The sequence below is a fragment of the Perissodus microlepis genome, chromosome 3 (assembly GCF_051167445.1).
Source record: "Perissodus microlepis isolate ML-2025 ecotype Zambia chromosome 3, ASM5116744v1, whole genome shotgun sequence".
Classification (NCBI taxonomy): Eukaryota; Metazoa; Chordata; class Actinopteri; order Cichliformes; family Cichlidae; genus Perissodus; species Perissodus microlepis.
In genome coordinates this window covers 15,446,738-15,466,853 of record NC_140463.1, presented here as the reverse complement: position 1 = coordinate 15,466,853, position 20,116 = coordinate 15,446,738, and the positions used below count along the sequence as shown (strand labels likewise).

The 20,116-nt window shown below is 38.3% G+C and overlaps 1 protein-coding gene across 1 annotated transcript; it reads left to right on the top strand.

Annotated features, from left to right (window-relative positions):
• Positions 1-5,184: 5,184 nt before the first annotated feature.
• On the top strand, positions 5,185-8,519 carry LOC146390142 (low affinity immunoglobulin gamma Fc region receptor III-like). Its single transcript, XM_084920742.1, has 7 exons — positions 5,185-5,269; positions 6,468-6,527; positions 6,755-7,009; positions 7,240-7,488; positions 7,875-8,045; positions 8,173-8,216; positions 8,490-8,519. Exons 1-7 carry the CDS (start codon positions 5,185-5,187, stop codon positions 8,517-8,519), a joined length of 894 nt encoding a protein of 297 aa, XP_084776868.1.
• Positions 8,520-20,116: the final 11,597 nt, after the last annotated feature.

The following is a 20,116-nucleotide window of genomic DNA, read 5'->3' as shown; positions in this document are numbered from 1 at the left end:
ACTCAATTTTAGTTTCATCAGTCCACAGCACCTCATTCCAGAATGAAGCTGGCTTGTCCAAATGTGCTTTAGCATACCTCAAGCGGCTCTGTTTGTGCTGTGGGCGGAGAAAAGGCTCCCTCTGCATCACTCTCGCATACAGCATCTCCTTGTGTAAAGTGCACCGAATGGTAGAACGATGCACAGTGACTCCATCTGCTGCAAGATGATGTTGCAGGTCTTTGGTGCTGGTCTGTGGGTTGATTATGACTGTTCTCACCATCCTTCGCCTCTGCTTATCTAAGATTTTCCTTGACCTGTCACTTCCGGCCTTAACTAGAACTGTGCCTGTGGTCTTCCATTTCGTCACTATGTTCCTCACAGTGGAAACTGACAGCTGAAATCTCTGAGATAGCTTTTTCTATACTTCCACTAAACCATGATGTTGAACAATCTTTGTTTTCAGGTCATTTGAGAGTTGTTTTGAAGCTTCCATGTAGCCACTCTTGAGAGAAGATGCAAAGAGGAGAAAAACTTGCAATTGGCCACCTGAAATACCCTTTCTCATGACTGGATTCACCTGTGTGTGTAGGTCAAGGGTCAATGACCTTACCAAACAAATTTTGTGTTCCAATAATTAGTGCTCAAGGTATTCAAATCAATAAAATGACAAGGGTGCCCAAATTTATGCACCTGCCTAATTTAGTTTAAGTAACTATTGCACACTTTCTGTAAATCCTATAAACTTCATTTCAAATATCATTGTGTTCATCTGCTATATGATATATTTAAATGAAATTTCTGATCCAAACAACCAATGATTTATGAAGGAAAATCATGAAAATTATCAGGGGTGCCCAAACTTTTGCATCCCACTGCATATGCTAATGAGCTTTAGAAGATCCTTTAAGGCTTGGGTGGAGTCAGGGCAGAGACGTTATGGCCCTCTATTTGAACACAGGAAAAGCACACATACTCATTTTAATTATGCTTTATGTTTTATTAAAATGAATGAATTTGGTGACTAATAAAGTAAATAGTTATTTCTGGAATTTTTTTTTTTTTTTTTAATGAATAGTGTTAAGAACTCTGTACCAGCTAATATTGATGGTGTTAGTGGCTCAGCGGAAATTACTCGAATATAGCAGAAACATTACTGTGATGTGTTTTATTTAGTTTGTGTTAAAACTGATAATAAAGAAGATGTTGTAGTGTTATCAAGAGTAATTTAAGACGCAATTAAAAACGTTTAAAGGTAGTAAGGCATGGGGGATGGATAAGATATCTGCTGAACATTTAGAATTTACTAGTAAAAAACTTTGTCCACTGCTTGAAACCCTTTGTTTCACAGGGTCATAGTCGATAGGATTTAATTCTTTTTGTCAAGCTGTTATTGATGCCTCCAAAGCGTTTGATCGTGTAAATCATGAAGAGTTATTCTGTAAGTTATACAACAAAGGGTTTCCCAAATCTTTGGTTAGAATTCTGTCCTTGTGGTATGCCCATCAGTCCATGCACATAAAATGGGGTAACCGTGTGTCTGCCCCCTTTTATGTGGGGAATAGGGTTATGTCTCCTCTTATGTTTAATGTTTACATGGATGATTTGTCAAAGCTGTTAGATGACTGTGTAAAAGGTTTTGATCAGTGGTTGTTAGTAGTTGTAGTAGGAGTGCTTTTTTAGAAAAAGTTCGTCTTTAACACGCTGTACAAGACGAAGCAACAGAAGAAAACGTGTTTTAAATTTAATGTTGGTGACACTGTACGAATATCAAAACTGAGAGGAGTGTTTCGAAAAGGATATGAGCAGACCTACACCGATGAGATCTTTACCGTCAAGGAACGCATAGGGAGACAGCCACCAGTGTACAGACTAGCAGACCTCGCAGGAGAGGTATTGAAAGGGACATTTTATGAGCCTGAGATACAACGTGTGGTTGTTGATTAAAACAAAACATTTAAAATTGAAAACATATTGGCTAGAAAAAAAGTGGGACGGAAAAAGGTGGCACTAGTGAAATGGCTAGGATGGCCCGCCTCTTTAACATTTGAGATTCCGAACAAGTCTTGCATAGTGAACTATTTCATGGACCTTTTTTTTTTGTATTATGCATCAAACTTATGCAAATCACTTAGAATTTATTTGAACAAATCTAGGGAGAAGCAGCTCCTTTTTAGCTTCTGTGATGCATATACTTCTCACGCCTTAAATTAGGGTTCTCAAAGTTAACATGTCTCATGTTACCATCTTGTATTTCTAAAACACAGCCTCAGCGTATGCCTTGTAGACTCTCAGATGGAAAACACCAATGATCTAGATATTCAGAAATTTCTTCAGGCCATATTTAACGTCTTAAGTTTTGTTGTTTTTATGTTTTACATAAAAAATTTCAAATTTTTATATTTTGAAATGAAAGCATCTGTGTTTATCTGTGCAATATGTCACCAATTTTTATTCAATAACCACAAAGTACACAAATACAAGATTAAATATTTTATTTATCAAAGATACATAATTACACATTGATACAATGAACAAAGTGTGTATAAAAATTACACACGGTGTATGAAAAACATTATAACATACAGATAAGTGTTTAATGATAATCTGACATACTTTTAAAGCATAAGAATAAGTTTTTAAAATCATATTCTTTGATGATCACATTACATGTATCACATTTTCAAAGCATGATATAGATTCGCACTATGTTAGCATATGAACTAAAGTAGGGGGATGATTTCTCTAACATTAGACAGGGCGCAACAACAAATAACGTATGCGTCTGGGGACATTGTTAGAAGCAGAAAATTAACGTAATTAAAACACATTTTGTAACACTTTTTCTGACTAAATGTAAATAAAAAAAGCCATCGTGCGATTTCAGGCTTTGTCAAGGGTTGTCGTGGCAATGGAGAAATAAAACTGTTCCGCTCATTCATGCAAGACAAAGAATTGCTTTAAGAACGCATATGGCTTCATAACTGGATGCCAAGACATCCCCGCAACCCATAAAGAGTAGTGGGCTGGGGGGGGGGGATAAAAAAAAAAAAAAGCACTCCTACTACTACTGTTGTTGATCAATGGTCATGAGAATTTGCATATTAATGATGAAGGATCTGACCTCCCAGCCCATTGTTCCTTTAGTGGCGCTAGTTTCAGTCATTATGCAAATGTACTGTTTATAAGATTGGGGAAAACTGCAGTCAGCTGAGACTGAAGAAGTCACTTGGGTGTGTCATCTGAAGGCTGTGTGCAGGCAGGAGTGGTGGTAACGAGGACCCAAAGTGCAGACTCATGGAGATGGAAGGTAAACTCAAACTTAGATTTATTGTAAAACAAAACCAAAAACTCAACTGAAAACTACAAAACCTGACAGGCAGAACACACAGTATGATAACACACTAGAAAGCAACATGGACAGATGAAAACACAGGGCTTAAATACACAGAGGGAGCAATCAGTGAATGAGAAACAGAAGGGAAACACAGCTGGGGCAAATCAGGGCTAACGAGACGAGGGAAGCAAAACCAGATACATTAACATAGGACACGGACTTTCAAAGTAAAACAGGAAACACAGACTGGGCTTACAGACACAGACTCACAAGCAGACACTGCAACAGAGGGAACAGAGACGTGGGACCAGGGCAGACACAGACACCGACTGGACACAGAACAGAGGGAGTATGGAAACCCAAACTTAAGAACTACAAAATCATAAACCAAGAAGAACCGGGGAAAACAGAAAATGCAAAACAGAAACCAAAACCTTCACATTAATAAACCAAGATGAGAACACAAATAATGGTACAAAACTGAAAACACTGGGTCAACGACCCAGGTACCCTAACAGGATGAGTGACGAAATGTTTCTGCCACTGAAAACGCTACGTACAGATGAACAGAATCAACCTTTTGGGATGTGTAACAGGTTGTGCAATTGGCAATACCACAGTTAACCATTTGATATACACAGATAATTTAGTAATCTTTTCCCCATAAAGTGCTGTCCTTCAACAATTATTGAGGGCCTGCTCTCAATATGATCTGGAGTTTGATATCCAATGCCAAGAAGAGTAATATTTTGATTGCCAGAAGTAAGGAGAACCAGAATTGAGTTATTCCTGAATTTTCTCTGGCAGGCTCTGTTCTTAAAGTGCAAACTGCTGTTAAATATTTAGGTCACTACATATATGATGATTTGTCTGATGATATGGACATCTATAGACAATGCCGGTTAATATATACCCAAGCTAATATGTTAAGTCAAAATTTTGGTATGTGCACTGTTCAAAGTGCAATCAGACAGGGGCCACCAGGTATAAGGACTCAGATGCAGACAGCACACAGAGACACAGACTGCCTGTGAAAGCAGTGCTTTATTTACAGAGTGAGAACTGTGGAAAACAATAATCACTAAACACTGTAAACCTAAACCATGCACAGGCGATAGTTAAGTACTTAAAGCAAGAGCAACACTATTAACTAAGCAATGCTATGAGCATTTACAGTTCTATGAACGCTATAACCACAAAGTCATTTACTATGAGGTGTGAGAGTCCAGAACAGAGCTAGTACAGAACCCGATACTGGGTGACTGCCGGTACAGGAACCCAGAAGTGGCTGGAAACAGGGAGGCTAAGCAGGGGACTGGAGCCAGGAGGCTCAGTGTCTCTGCAGCGAGAAAAAAGCCGTCAGGCGAGAATTCCAGGTGGGAAATCCAGGTGATAAACAGCAATACGTGCACAGTCTTACTTTCTCATAAGGTGGGGTGAAGCGTGGAGAGGGGCACGTGGCTCGGGTGAATAGTGAAGTTCAGAGCTGAGATTGCATATAGAAAAGAACAGAGTAGCCCTTCATTGTCATTGTACATGGACAACAAAATTGTGGGTGCTCCACACCAACTGTGTGTGAATAAAATATAAATAGTAGACATCAGGAATAGATAGTAAACATAAAAAATATACACAATCAAGAGTGATATATACAAAACAAGAGAAATATATACAAAAATAATAAAGGCACACATTAGACAACAAGATAGTTTCAAAGTGCTCAGAAGTAGTGCACATAGTCTTAGTCTGTGTCTGAAGTCTCTGTATGAGTTTCCTGAGTGATGGGGGTTACTCAAACAATGGCTCAGATTGGTGAGGTGGGTGGGCAAGAGTGGGGTGTGGGGGGATAGTGTTTACTGCCAGTCCGCATGGCCCAGGGGAAGGAGCTGTTTGTGAGTCTGGAGGTGTGGGACCTGATTGAGAGGTTAAACAGCCTGGTGAGGATTCCTGCCAGTTGGTCTGCGCTCTCAGTCTCGTCCTGACCTCATGTTTCTCAAGGGAGAGGGGGTGTGGTGGGTGAGGGGGAGTCGGGGAGGGGTGGTCTCAAACCGAGAAAGGAAGGCCCCCCTGCGAGTTTAAGGCTCCTGTCAGAAGTTAGGGGGTTCTGGCCTTTGTAGTTGATGAGGGCCTTCCACACCTGGTGGGGTTGCTATCACTGAGGATTCTCAGTGAACAGAATCAACTTTTTGGGAGCTGAAAGTTAAGTATTCATAAGCAAATGGGTTTTTACATACCGCTCTAAATGGTCTTTGAAACTACAGGGTGGGCCATTTATATGGATACACCGTAATAACATGGGAATGGTTGGTGATATTAAAGTCCTGTTTGTGGCACATTAGTATATGTGAGGGGGCAAACTCCTCAAGATGGGTGGTGACCATGGTGGCCATTTAGAAGTCGGCCATCTTGGATACAACTTTTGTTTTTCCAATAGGAAGAGGGCCATGTGACACATCAAACTTATTGGTAATGTCACAAGAAAAACAATGGTGTGCTTGGTTTCAACGTAACTTTATTCTTAGACTGCAGAGTCCTGGCCTGACGAGGTAGCTCTTCTGTGTTGTGCCATCCGCTTCGCCAGAGGTTGTTTGGTTTCCCCGATGTATAAATCCTGGTTTCAATGTAACTTTATTCTCTCATGAGTTATTTACAAGTTTCCCTTTGTTCCCCATAAAAGTTAATCATGTGGAGGAAAAAAAATCCCCCGAAGTCGAGGTAGCTTCTACACTGAACAGGAAAAAGGAAGTACTGCACCTTCGCATCTGTGATATTGTGCTTTTACTCAGTGATATGTTGAGACATGTGAGGGGTAACATGGAGGTCACAGGGCTGGGTGTGAAACAGAGTAAGTACTGATTCTTCTTTCCATCTCAATTCAATTTCAAAATCTTAAAATACAACAAAAACAGTCTTTGTCTACGTGTTTAACTACTGTAAAAATTTAAAGCACAGATTTCACGTGTTTGAATTATGAATTAGTGTGTGTGATTACATAATATATTACTGTTATCAAAACATGAATCCTACTTTTAGTCAGTGTTTACAATATGTATTTATTGAAAAAGTTGGAAAATGGTTGAAATATCTCACTAAAAGCTAAATTTGATATCGACTAGTTGTGTTGATCAAGGTTTTCTTTTTGTGTCTGCAGTGGTGATGATACTCTTTCTGCTCATAGCTGAAGATCAGAAATGGTGCTTTGTTCAGAAATGTAAGGAGAAATTTTGATATATAAATTGTAAAAAAAACGAGGATGTAGTTACTGTATGTATTTTCTATCCTGAGGTTCATAATTTGAACAATGGTGGTTGTCTTTGCTTTTTGTGTAACTTCATGTGACTTTTTCACTTCACTTTTCTTTGAACAGTGAATATCAACTGACTTTATTTTTTCTTTTCTTTTCTTTTCTTCTTCTTCTTTTTGGAATTATCTGTGTAGCAGAAGGAGCTTATCTTCATGTTCATCCAAACAGACTTCAGTTCTTTGAATATGACTCCATCTCATTAAACTGCTCGGGGTTTCATGGCCCAGCAGAATGGAGAGTGATCAAAAAGCTTGGTTTAAATTCTACTCAGTGGGAAACATCAACAAGAACTTTGTACATTAAACCTGCCTTTAAGTCACACAGTGGAGAATACTGGTGCGAAAATGAAGACGGAGAGAAAAGCAGCACTGTCAACATCACCATCACTAGTATGTTTAGTAACTGCCAATTTAAAAAATCCCAGTATTATGTCAAAATCTCAAGATTGCCTTCAGTTAAAAATATTTTTACAGTCATCTTCACTTTAGTCACATTCGCACATGGACTTTGTATTAAATGGAATTTGTATTTTTTTTTTTTTTTTTTTTTGGGGGGGGGGGGTGGGGGGATCACTGTATTCATCATTATAATTGTTGCTGTCTTTTTAATTTTTTTTTAGGTGGAGATGTGATCCTGGAGATTCCTGCTTTTCCTGTTATGGAGGGAGATAATGTTGCTTTGGGCTGCAAGAAAAAAAGAATACCTTCCAGTCTTGCAGCTGATTTTTATAAAGATGGCCACTACTTGGAAACTGGATATGTAGGAAAAATAACCATTCCCAATATTTCCAAGTCTAATGAAGGACTGTACAAGTGCATCTTTACTGAATCTCAAGGGAAATCACCAGAGAGTTGGCTGACTGTTGGGGGTGAGTAATAACCACATATTTGACGTATAATTGTGTATAAAAGAAAGAGCACACACATAGTACTTCCCCTCTTCTGCTCTTTTAGCTTTACGCAATAATTCGTCTAAAAATGTGATGCTAAAACAAAATTGCAATGTACCATATAAACCAAGGCTCACCAGGATTCATCTTCTAGTAAAAAAATCTTTAATTTATTGCCTGCATGACAATCTGGAAAACAAAAAGGTCAATTGAGACAAAACAAAAAGGTTGATTGTTTTGCCAAGATCTGTTTGACAAAATGACATTAATTATGAAACATTATAGTGTCACAGAATAAATACTAAGAGGTTTTGATAAGTGCTTTTTACTTGAATACTGCCATACTAATGCTTTTGTTGTGTTAGCAGTGAATATTCCTACTTCACCTCAAGAAACAATACCTACAGATAATGAAAGAACTCCTGAGGAGACACCCAACTCCACTGAGCCCTCAGTCTTGTTGCCGTCTGTCTTTACCATATTAGGTGTAGCTGTGCTGGTAGTTATTGGAGCACTTTACTGCCGGAAAAATAGAGGTATAGAAAAAATGATTTACTTTATTCTATATAGAATGCTTCCCTATAAAGGAATCCTTCTAAAACCCAACACATTTGGTAGTTCTCACACTTGATCTCTCTGTTTATTTATTTTTCTATCTAATAGCATGGGCTTTCTCTGGGACATCAGCACCAGGTGAGAATCACATGGTAAATGAACAGAAACCACACTGCATAACAATACTATTATATAAAATTACTAGTAGTAGTGATTACTCCTCTTGAAGCATAGTTGTAATTTCAAGTGAGGCATTAACTCAAGCCTCTAGACTTTATTGAAATTCTTTTTCCTGAAGTCTAATGAATACATCGACTGTAAAGATTACTATTTTTAAAGTATGTATCTTTTTATGTCTACTCTACTAATATTACTTTATATCTATACATGTGTATACATTGGTGTCTTATGTTTATTTGTTTCAGTGTATGAAGATGTTAGGGTACCTGATCTAATCATGGATAAATGTGATAATGACAGAAAAAACAACAAGAAAACAGGTACTTATTACATAATATCTTGTTTTATACCATAGTGTGGTTGAAAATAGCAATGAGCATACTATTGTAATGAATGTAGGTATTAGAGTATAATGTACGTAGCATAATGTAAAGTGGTGTGAAAATGGTTTGGCCCCCATCCTGAATTCCTATTTTTTTGTATGTTTGTCACACTTAAATGTTTCAGATCATCAAACAAATTTAAATATTAGACAAAGAAAATGTAATTAAACATGAAATGCAGTTTCTAAATGAAGGTGTTTAATATTAAGCTGGGGATCCAAACCTACATGCCCCCTGTGTGAAAAAGTGAACCACACACAGGCCTAATTACTGCCACACCTGTTCATGCCATGCCATGACATCATGTCGGTATCCAAGAAAATTCTGAAAGAAATGAGAAAAAATTTAACTGGCATCAATCAGACTGGAAAAGCTTAAGCCACATCTAAATCTGTGGGACTCCACCAAACCACAATGAGAGCCATTATAATGGCGAAAAAGTGCAGGCCTCACTTGTCTCAGTTACAGTCAGTGTTCATGACTCCACCATAAGAAAGAGACTGGGCAAAAATGTCCAAGTTGAAAAGCACTGCTGAGCAAAAGAAACTTAAAGTCTTCTCTCAATTTTGCCAGAAATCGTCTTGATTATCCCCAAGACTTTTGGACTCTGGAAAATACTCTTTGGACTGGCAAGACAAAAGTTGAACTTTTTAGAAAGTGTGTGTCCCATTACGTCTGGTGTAAAAGTAACACAATATTTCAGAAAAGGCACATCATAACAGCAGTAAAATATGGTGGTGGCTGTGTGATGGCCTGGGGCTGTTTTGCTGTCTTAGGACCTGGAAGACTTGCAATGATAAATTAAATTAATTAATTCTGGTGTCTACCAAAACATCCTGAAGGAGAATGTACAGCTAGCTGTTCATGACCTCAAGCTTAAGCCCACTTGAAGATTCTGCAGCAGGATAATGATCAAAAATAAATGAGTAAGTCCTCTCTGAATGGCTTGAGAAAAACAAAATGGAGACTCTGGAGTGGCCTAGTACAAGTCCTGACCTGATTCTGATGAGATGCTGTCTGACAAACATGCAAAAAAGGAGGAAATCAGGAAAGGGACAAACAGGTTTTTACACCACTGTATGTGTATAAAGCCGTTAATATCCATAATAATAATGTCTTAGCTCCATCTTACCATTAATCAAAGGATTTATTGCTTCTTGTGTTGAATTAAGAGGTAAAATGTATTTTTATATTGTTACAGAACATCAGAGAGCAAATGTAGCTGATTCAGACAGTGTTACATATGCTGCTGTCACAGTCAAACCAAAGATTGAGAGAGGTAACTTATTTGCATTAAGTTATTTTGTGTCGTTCGCTGACAGAAGCACAAAATATGTGAAATATGTTATATGGATGGATAATATATTTTTTCATTAATAAGGGCTAGATTTTATTTTATCTTTCTGTTGCACCCTTTAAAGTAGATTAAGATTTTTGCTTAATTCCAGTCACTGGTTTTCACTATTACGTATTTCACATCTATCGCATCTATTTTTTAAGATGTCCTGAGAGTAATAAAGTGAACCGACGATGTTATATCTCTGTTCAAACATGAGTGTTACTTATACCAGAATAGACATGCTGTCATTTGTAAATGCACTCACTGTGGTGAACTACTTATATTTCAATTTTAGTACAGATCATTTTGAGATGAGTGAGAAACATTGTGTGGCAGGAACTTCATTCTACATTAAAAGGAAACTGAAAGCACATAACCACAGAAACTATAATAGCCATGTTTAAGTAAGCTGATTCGTTGTTTTGTTTTGATACAGGTCATGTTCTCTGTCTGTGTGCTTAGTAATTACAGTGTATCTGTCTACATACTGCTTTAGTATTTAAGTGTATGTGGCTGATACATATAGTTTGTCATGTTCTTCTCTTATTTGTCAGTTTGTAAAAGGACAAATGAATCCAATCCAGAGAAAACAACATATGCTACTGTTGCAAATCATAGCAAAGACCGAGGTAATTTTCGCCTTACAGACTACAGCAACGGGACATTTGTAGACATCAAAGCAAGCCAAACAACATCACATATTTGTTTGTTTTCCAGGTCATTGACAGCAGAAAAATGCATCTGAATACAGAAAAAGTTAAGACATAAGTCTGAAGCTTTTTGAATTTTTTTTTCAAGTTTTATTGTTTTGTGGATGCATTACAATGTCCACCTTATACTGTTTCTTTTGGCTGTGTTGCAGTGCTACTGATTGTAAATCTAAGTCTTATTATTATTTCAGACATGACCATGTGACCCAGTTATGTATTTAGATGACATAAATCTTTGTTAATTAAACAAAATAGAAATACATATTTAAATGTTGGTTTTAATAATTGTTTTCAAATGCAGGCAAGCAGACTTTCAATCTAAATATTTGAGTTGTTAAATCACACCTTATCTTTGAAAAGGAAGAAGTTATTATCTTTTTTCTTTCTTTCTTTTTTCTTTTTTGTTACAAAAAATAGAATATCTATTGAGAGCATTTCAGACAATTGTTTTCCCATATGAGCTTCAGCTTAACACCAACAGGGCTTGTTTTAAAGGCAGCGGGTTATTATAGACTAAGAAGCTATACTGCAATGCTTTTTGTTTTAAGCGCTATTGCTGCTGTGGCTATAGCTAAAATTACCTGTAAATCTCCATTTGAACCGAAGCAGAGATGCAGTGTGACAGAGGGACTATACGGCCAAAACTATTCACCTATCCAGATCATTGAATTCAGGTGTTCCAATCAATCCAATTTAGGTGTTGCACTGTCACGTGACATGACTTAGAAGCTTTGGGGGTTGTTAAGTTGCTTACATATTAATTATATTTTAATTAATTATATTTTACACCAGTTGTTTTTGTTGTTTAGAATTTTAATTGTAATTTTAGTATTATAGTTTCTCAACAGTACTTGTTTGTTTTAATTTGTTTACTGGTTTGCTTGCACTTTAAGATTTTTCTTAAAAAAAATAAAAAATAAATAAATAATAAAAACTTGATAACCAAACCACCACGGCAAACATGATGGCATTTTCATGCTTCGCAGCATCATTTAGTCTTACAATAATTACACGGTTGCTGTAACACTACATTCAACGGCTGCAGTTCTCCCGCTGCCAGCCCTACACATCACCACCAACAACAACACAAGCAGAGCACAGGTTTTAAGCTGGAGAGGTGTGATTGTAGATGCCGTGCAGGTGAGTCCATCTCACCTGCACCGTGCCCCGGACCAGTATGATAACATGGCATGTTATCATATTGAAGGCATCCACCAGAAGATGGGGGATAGACATAGAGGGTTTAAGTTCTCAGGTTGGCTGTGGCGCTTAAACAATGCTCACTTGAAGCTAAAAGGCAAAGAAAATAATTCAGACAAGACAGGATGGATCCATGCTTCATGCTGTTTGCTGCATGCAAAATTTTGACCACGAGATCCATCAGACCAGGTGATATTTTTACAGTCTTTTTTTTTTTTTTTTTACAGTTATGGCAATTATGAGGAAGGACATGTTTGGTCCGTGTAGCTGTATCGCAAGCTGAGTGACAGCAGAGGGCAGAAAAGGATGATTTTCTTTGTTCACATAACTGTGTGAGAAAGGAGAAAGAACTAATAAAGGATAACATTACTATTGTGTTTATGGCTCATCTCAGTGTCAGTAAGACTAACACAAATCTACTAATCTGAAAGCTGGAGAGTCGGAGTCATTATAGCAGTAGTTCAATATAAAGAATATACTTTTGGTAGATTTAAGCTACTTAATATGTGTCAAAGTAAATGTGGACGGTCTAGTTATTGAAGGCTATTGAAAGAGCAAAACTAGTCTAAACTATACTAGTCTAAAACATAGTTTACAAAAAAGCATTTGCTTTACACTAGAAAAAGTTGGCAAAACAAACCTTTGCCAGAAGCTACACTCACAGTACATTACACCAAGTAGAATCACTGAGCAAGGTAACTTGTCATTAAAAATAACTATAATAACTATAATATATATATATATATATATATATATATATATATATATATATAGATAGATAGATAGATAGATAGATAGATAGATAGATATAGCTATATATGGCTACTTGTCCATAGTGTTCCATTTAGGTTTTGCCTGCTAGCATCACACACACACATACACTTTGATTTACAACATTATGAATGAAATGTATTTGCAAGCAGCCCGCCCCCCTCTCCTTTCGACAGGTTGTGTGTGAGACCTCAGCGCAGCAGCAAGCAGGATCACCGAGGGCCCTCGCGCTCACTTTTTGCATATTCAAATTTAAATTCAATTTTTTTTTTGTCAAACACACAACCATACACAGTACGACATGTGGTGAAATGCTTATTGCTGTGCAATGCCCGACGATTAAATGACAGTAAGAACTGGCAATAAGATTTACAGATTACTACAAAATTTACAGATTTTAACATAGAAATTTACAGTAAAAAGAAGCGCACAATGTATTGGACCATATTACTGGAGATGAGCCCTTCTTTGTAGGCAGTGGTGCGCGATCTAAGAGCATCACGGATGTTTTTATCCACCCACGGCTTCGGGTTGTGAAACATTCGGATGATAGTTCTTTCCACTGTGTCATCCACTAGTTTCCTGATAAATCCCACAACCGCTTCAGTAAACATGTGGATGTCATCAGAGCTGCGCTTAAACATGTCCCAGTCTCCGTCATCTAGTGTGTCCCGCCCCGTGCTGCCCCACCCCTCTCCTCCCTGTGAGGGAAGCAGCAGGTGCACCTCGCAAAAGGAGGGTGCTCTTAACCCCCGGAAATGGGCAATAGAAAACCAATCGGCGCCCATGCAATCACAAAAATGCTCTGGCATGATGTCGGGGCAGCATGGGTGCGTGCAAGCAACTTTTTTTTTGCCAATGACCATGATGCCACGCCCACCACGATGCCGCCCTGGGAAACAGCCCATGTCGCCCATATCAAAAACTGCCACTCCCTTAAATGATGGTTCCTCTTCTTGCTCCCCTTCTTGGGTTTCTGTTGCCTGAGGTATTCACTAAGTGCACTGTTGTGGCTGGATTTTGGTTGATGTCAGTGGTCTCCCATATATATATTACTGAACATTTGATAAAATGTTAAGTGTGTGGTGGATGCTGAATACATCACTTCAAAAACCCTAAACTGCTATTGTAGTTGATAATGACACAAAAACACACTCTACTTTGGATTAGCTGGATTGTTTAGATATTTAAGTAGGGGTGGATGAACATCAGCTCTTTGTAAGCATCTGCACAGAGAGCATGCTAACACTAAGCTAGTAAAAAACCCAGCTGAATGAATGCTGACCCCAGGGCAGCAGCCAGACCCTGAACTTCAAAAGGTAAAAAACAGATTAGCAGTCAGACTGCTAGGTTTCTACCTGTTCATGTTTCTAAAGTAGAATCACTGTACGATTGCTTTGAAGTCTCTTTGTGCTGTTTTTTTTTATCATTGTGTTGTGTTGTCAGTTTTGTGTTCATACCTAGATACTACAAGCCACAAGACTATTGGAGCAATGTCCATTGGACAAAATAGAGAAAAGCTGAAATATTTTCCAATAATACACAGCTCCATGTTTTGCATATCAGCATATCAGTTTTGCAACTTTGTACATCAGCACAAACACCTCATACAGACTGTCAAGCATGGTGATGAAATTCCTCATCATAGAGTCAAGTGTAAGGCCGTCACTCCGATAAGTAAAGCATGGCTGAAATTGGGTCATGCAATAGGACAAGGACACCAGTAACTCTACAACATAAAAACCTTAAACAAGCTATGCATAAAGAAATTCTCACAAACCTGAATGAAGTGAAGCAATGTTGCAAAGAAAGGTGGGCCAAGACTCTTCCACAACAATGCAAGACATGGATAATGTCATTCAGAAAACAATTACTTCATGCTATTGCTGGTAAGAACAGTTCTAACTACTGAAGCATGAGGTACACATTTTTTTCCACAAGAGTACATGAAGCTACCAACCAGTGCACTGGCTGGATTTACTAGAATAAAGCCTATAACTCCTGGAATGCATAGAACTGTACAAGAGCAACAGGACGCTAAGATTTGAAATTGAATAGGGATGTGGAAAACAAAACTTCTTTATTATTACTCCTCAGTTGTTTGTCTGTTAATAATATTTTTGCACAGACATGGTTTTAATTTACTGTCCATAACTGCCTTCATGTGAAAGCTACAGAGTCATCAGGGTCTGTTTTGAAGATTTAGTGGTTTAACCTTGTTCAGCTCAGTCTTCCTGTTCACACAACTGAAAACACTGTTTACAAGAACTGATGCAGTTTATAAGAAGACACTCTAAGGTTAGTGCTAACCACTGAGTGTGTATTTTCATTTAGGTCTGTCTAAAGTGTTTGCTTTAGTTCATAAAAGAAAATTTAAGCAAAGTGTGTCAATTTTGAAACAATAGAATTACTGAGACGTGATGCAATCACTGATATACAATTCACATGATATTACGATAAGACAAGATAATACAAGCTTGTCATTGTTAGCACAAGAATACAGTTATTCTACTTGAATAAAAGAGTAATAATAAATATCTTCTATGCTGTATTATGGCCCAGGTCATGATTTTGTGTATTGATTTCGCTCCTCCACACCTGATGGTGGCATTGTTTATTTTCTCTGTTTTTGTGACACCGGACCTCTTCTCACAGTATACTGTAACGTAGCCATATGGGTTATGAAATGCTGCAGCCAATGTCCTAAGGCTGATGAATAGAGTACTTTCTGGTGTCAGCAGCTGCAAAGTATACTCAGATAATATAGCTTGCCTCCACTAGTGTGTGAATGTGTGTGTGAATGGGTGGATGACTGAGTGTGTAAAGCGCTTTGGGGTCCCTAGGGGGGACTAGTAAAAGCGCTATACAAATACAGGCCATTTACCATTTACCATAATATTGTAGTTTATTCATCAACATGGTCAGAGCACATGGACACTTTGCAGGAATTCTTCACCAGGTTAGAGAGTGAATGCTTGACTTTAAATCGTGTAAAATGTGAGTCTGGCAAAGCTGTGGTCAACTGTCTAGGAAAACAAATAGGTCAAGAGCAAGTGTGCCCTTGTGTATGTGTGGCTACTACCCTGCCTTCGGCAAGTTGGGCCTTGTTAGTTGTTCCTTTGGCTGATTTGTCAAGTCCTGCCAACACTTTTGTGTGGACTTCTGGATGTCAGGAGTCATTTGACTCAGCCAAAGCCCGGCTGTGCAGTGCTCCAGTGGTGGCTGCCGCTGATTTTGCTTGTGCTTTCAAGCTAGAGGTGGATGCAAGTTCTTATGGTGCAGGTGCTGCACTTCTCCAGGAAGTTGCTCACCCAGTGTGCTGCTTTTCAAAGAAATTCAATACACATCAAAAGAATTGCAACACAAATGAAAAGGAAACCTTAGCATTACTTTTAGCACTGCAACATTTCCTGTCTCCCATGCGCAATAACAATCAGGGCCTCATGCATTGGTCCATATTGCTGCAAGATTTTAACCTTGATATTTATCATCATATAATCGTCGAGGGGCTGATAATATTGTGTCAGATGCGCTATGCCATGTAGGAATTTAGGTTGAGCATTTCTTCAGAGATAGAAATGCTTGATTTTAAATCGGGGGTGTTAAGACCCAGGTCATAATTTTGTTTATTGCTTTCACTCCTGATGGTGGCATTGTTAATTTTCTCTCTCTCTCTCTCTCTCTCTCTCTCTCTTTTTTCCTTATGAAAGTTCCAGGTGGAGGCTGGCCATCGGTTGAATGAAACTACCTGTAAATTAGGACCAGTGTAGCTCCGCCTACTTCGTGCAGAGTTATGTACTGTGTGTGATGAAGTTCCTGTATCTAGAAGAACTAGATTAGTTATTTTTATATATACTGTAAATATTATAAATAGACTCTTTTGTTGATTGATCTGGTAGCTGTTTTTGTAGGAAGCCTAAGGCTTTTAAAACCTATTCTCCTGTTTAGGTTAGGGAGACAAATGAGAGGCCTGTATTATTTTTTGGATTTTCACGAAAGGAAAGTTGTTTCGGTTTCCTTACTTGAATTTTTTGTGTGTTGTTTTGGCCATGCCCAGCCTGATGTTTCCTACCTTCAAAGATAAATAAAATATTCAGTTGCTGTAACCATATATGTTTTTGTAATAGAGAAGACATTTAAAAACCTTCTATAGAAAATAAGTTTAGTTAGATAAAAAAAATAATTATAAGTATCTAGCATATTAATACAAATGCATTTTTCCCAATAAGAATGTGTCTTTCAAAGAAAATGAGATTTAGAGATAGAATGACAGACCACTTATAATAAATTAATCACCTGAAATTCCTTATTTTACATTTTCTCACCAAAAGTGTTCTGTCAGTCCGATTGCTTGCTGACAGTTTTGCTCGGCTCCAATGGCGTTTCCAGCGGGGTGGCCGGCCTAACCAGACTGGCCACCCCAGGTGCCACCCCGAAGCTAAAACAATAAAATTCAATCAAATATCAAATGTACGATTATGTTTTACAGTGAAGCTCAGATATCCGAGTGTAAGTGAATGCATCATCGGCTTCTGCAGTATGAGCATCACTTAGCAAAGGAAGGAGAGCCAAGCACCAAACATGGCACCGGTAAGTAATATTAAGTTTGTTGAGTTTAGGAAACTTCAGTGAAATTAGAATACCAAGGAAAAAATAGCACTTAAAGAATTATTGCAACCTTCGAATATTTCAGACAGTAGGCTACTGGGGGGAGCTAGCATAAGAGTTATGAGTTATAAGATATAATCCAAGTTGTAACATTGCTGTATGGAGCTGCAGATTTGGTTGCAGGTTAACATAGCTGGACTCATAGCTGGACTGGCCATCGGGCATACCGGGCATTTGCCCGGTGGGCTGATGACTTATTTCTTTATTTTTTTTGTAACGGCATGAACAATGAAAGGTGGTGGATTGACCAGATGCTGGCCGATGTGTAAAAATAACTCAGTTGTTTGGTGGTGGCTATGGCGGAGCTTCCACAGAGGCCAGCAGGTGGATGAGGGAAAGGGGAGGCAGGAGGAGCAGAGACCCGAGGCAGCCGCCGGTCCGAGTGTCAGGTGAACTGAACTTCAGGTAAGAAGTTATGACCTGCAGTCTATCTGGGTCAGATATAAACCAAGTTTAGGTGGAGTTTATTTTCGTTGTGCTGACTTTTTACAGTCAGTTACAATAACTCGTACTGCGTACTAGCTAGCATGACGGAGTTTATATACAGCTGGGTGGGTGCTATGATGTTACTGATAGTGAACTTTATTTTATTCATAAGGTTAGTTAGTAGAGTTGCCAACGGCTCCTTAAAAATGGAACGGTCCCTCATTCAGAGAAAATTACGCGTTTTGTATTGAGCTGAGAAGGGACGCAGTTTGTCCCAGACTTTAGATAGAATGGAAAAAGACACAAAGCTGGATTTATTCTGTCGTTACGCTGCACAGCTGCCTCTTCTCCTCTCATTCTCTCTCCTCCCTCTCCTGTTCCTACTTCAACCATGAAAGTGATCAATGATCAGCTGATCGGCTTTTCTCTCTATCGCCCACTTTGCGCCAGAAAGAGGAAACCAGTGGATGTCGCGCTAAACAACAGCAGCACGTTTAAGCTTGATCAGCTGTTGTTAGAATTTATTTAATATTAACTTCTAGTAGCTGATGTTTGCTGGAGCCACAGCTGTAAAAGCTGCTGGTCATGATATCGGTTTGGATATCTGGTGAGAGGGAAACATGAAGATGAAACCAGGAGATGTCCTTACTGAATCATCAGAGCTGAACAGGTGATGGAGAAACAGGTTTACCTTTTAGGTGACATGAATGAGTTGAAGGGAAGTTCTGAACTGTTTCTGAGAGACAAATAACACCAGGATCCTTTTCTACGTAGCTGACAGCTGGTATCTGTGCAGGGGCGGGTCTAGCAAAGTTTTGCCAGGGGGCCAGGTAGAGCATTAACAGGGAAAGGGGGGCACAAAGACATGCTTTTCTTTCTTATTCTCATTTAAAATATCTAGCTTTTATTAAATAATTATCTGAATCTTGCGTCAGATAAAAACTTTGTTTATCTGACGCAAGATTCAGATAAACTTTGTTTGTTTTTATCTGACAGGGATAAAAGATAAAAGTTTTTATCTGACGTAAAATGTATAGAAATCATACATATACCAACAAGACTGTACATCACTGTCACAACAGCGTTCGTTTTCATTCAAAAGCTTTATGGCTTTAATACCTGGTGGGCCGGTCTCTGGTCAAAATGCCCGGGCCGATTTTTTGTCCCAGTCCAGCCCTGCAGGTTAATACTGGCAGTGTCACCATGCCAGCTGACTGTATTTCATCATCAGCCAGTGTTGTTCTTGTTTGTAGAATTTTTTTTTTAACATTATCTGCCAATTACATCTGCCACCCTTCTCCAAATCTGTGCCCCTACCTGGCCCCCCCAACAAAAATATTCTAGACACGCCACTGCTCGGCTCAACTACATGGAAGGTAAACATTTTATTGAGAACTAAGTACATTATGAAATCAACATCAGATTGTTTCTTCTTTATTCAGAATGAGGTGTTACTTGGACACTTGGATAATGTCATTTGGACTGGAGAACTGTAGTCAGATTAACAAACAGTTAACAAACAGAGTTAAGGTAGTCAGGACTGAGTGGACCCCATTAACAGAATGTAAAATAGCAAACACTGAGGATAGCTAAAAATTACTCAGGAATCCCATACGCCAATGGGAACCACGAAGAGAGCACTAGGATAAAAGGTGATTTTAAAGGGCAGGGGCTATCAATTTTGGCTGCATGTTATAAGTGTCTCTCTCTTGCTCAAAATGAATCTGTTTTTACATTTGTCTTCCCAGTAGACTGTGTTGACATCATACGTTGTCGCAGGTTTTAGTATACAGTTGCTTTATTTAATAGTGGACTTGACTGAGGATTTCCACTTAAATATAAGAATACTCTTTACCTCCTAATTGTTACAGTAACACAACATTTAAAAAATGTATATAAAAAAAGTCTTGGTTAAATGAGGACAAGATCAACGCTTAGTTATAATACACAATTCTAAAATTAACTACATGTTACATAGCTTAGTCAGATTTGTTTGGAATTGCATCATGTAAAGGTGACACCAGCTTACATGTTATGAGACCACTAGAGGTCTAGCTGCAAAAATACTAAGACTAACAGGCCTAATAATATAGTAATAGTCCTACTTTCCATTATGCCAGCAGCCAGTTTTTAAAAGCTCATACCTAACAAAGCACTAGTTAGTCTATCATACTTTTTTAAACACAAAGTTGTTGGAATATCATACATATCTGCCCTTTATCGACTGAAATAAGGCTCAAAATCTCTGACCCAAATAACAAAGTTTTAGGCGAAGATAATAAAACAGGGTCCCTTTGTGACACAGCCTGAGCCGAAGTTTATTTTTGCATTAGTGGTATCCATCAGTCACACAGTAGGAGGCGGGTCTAACCTAC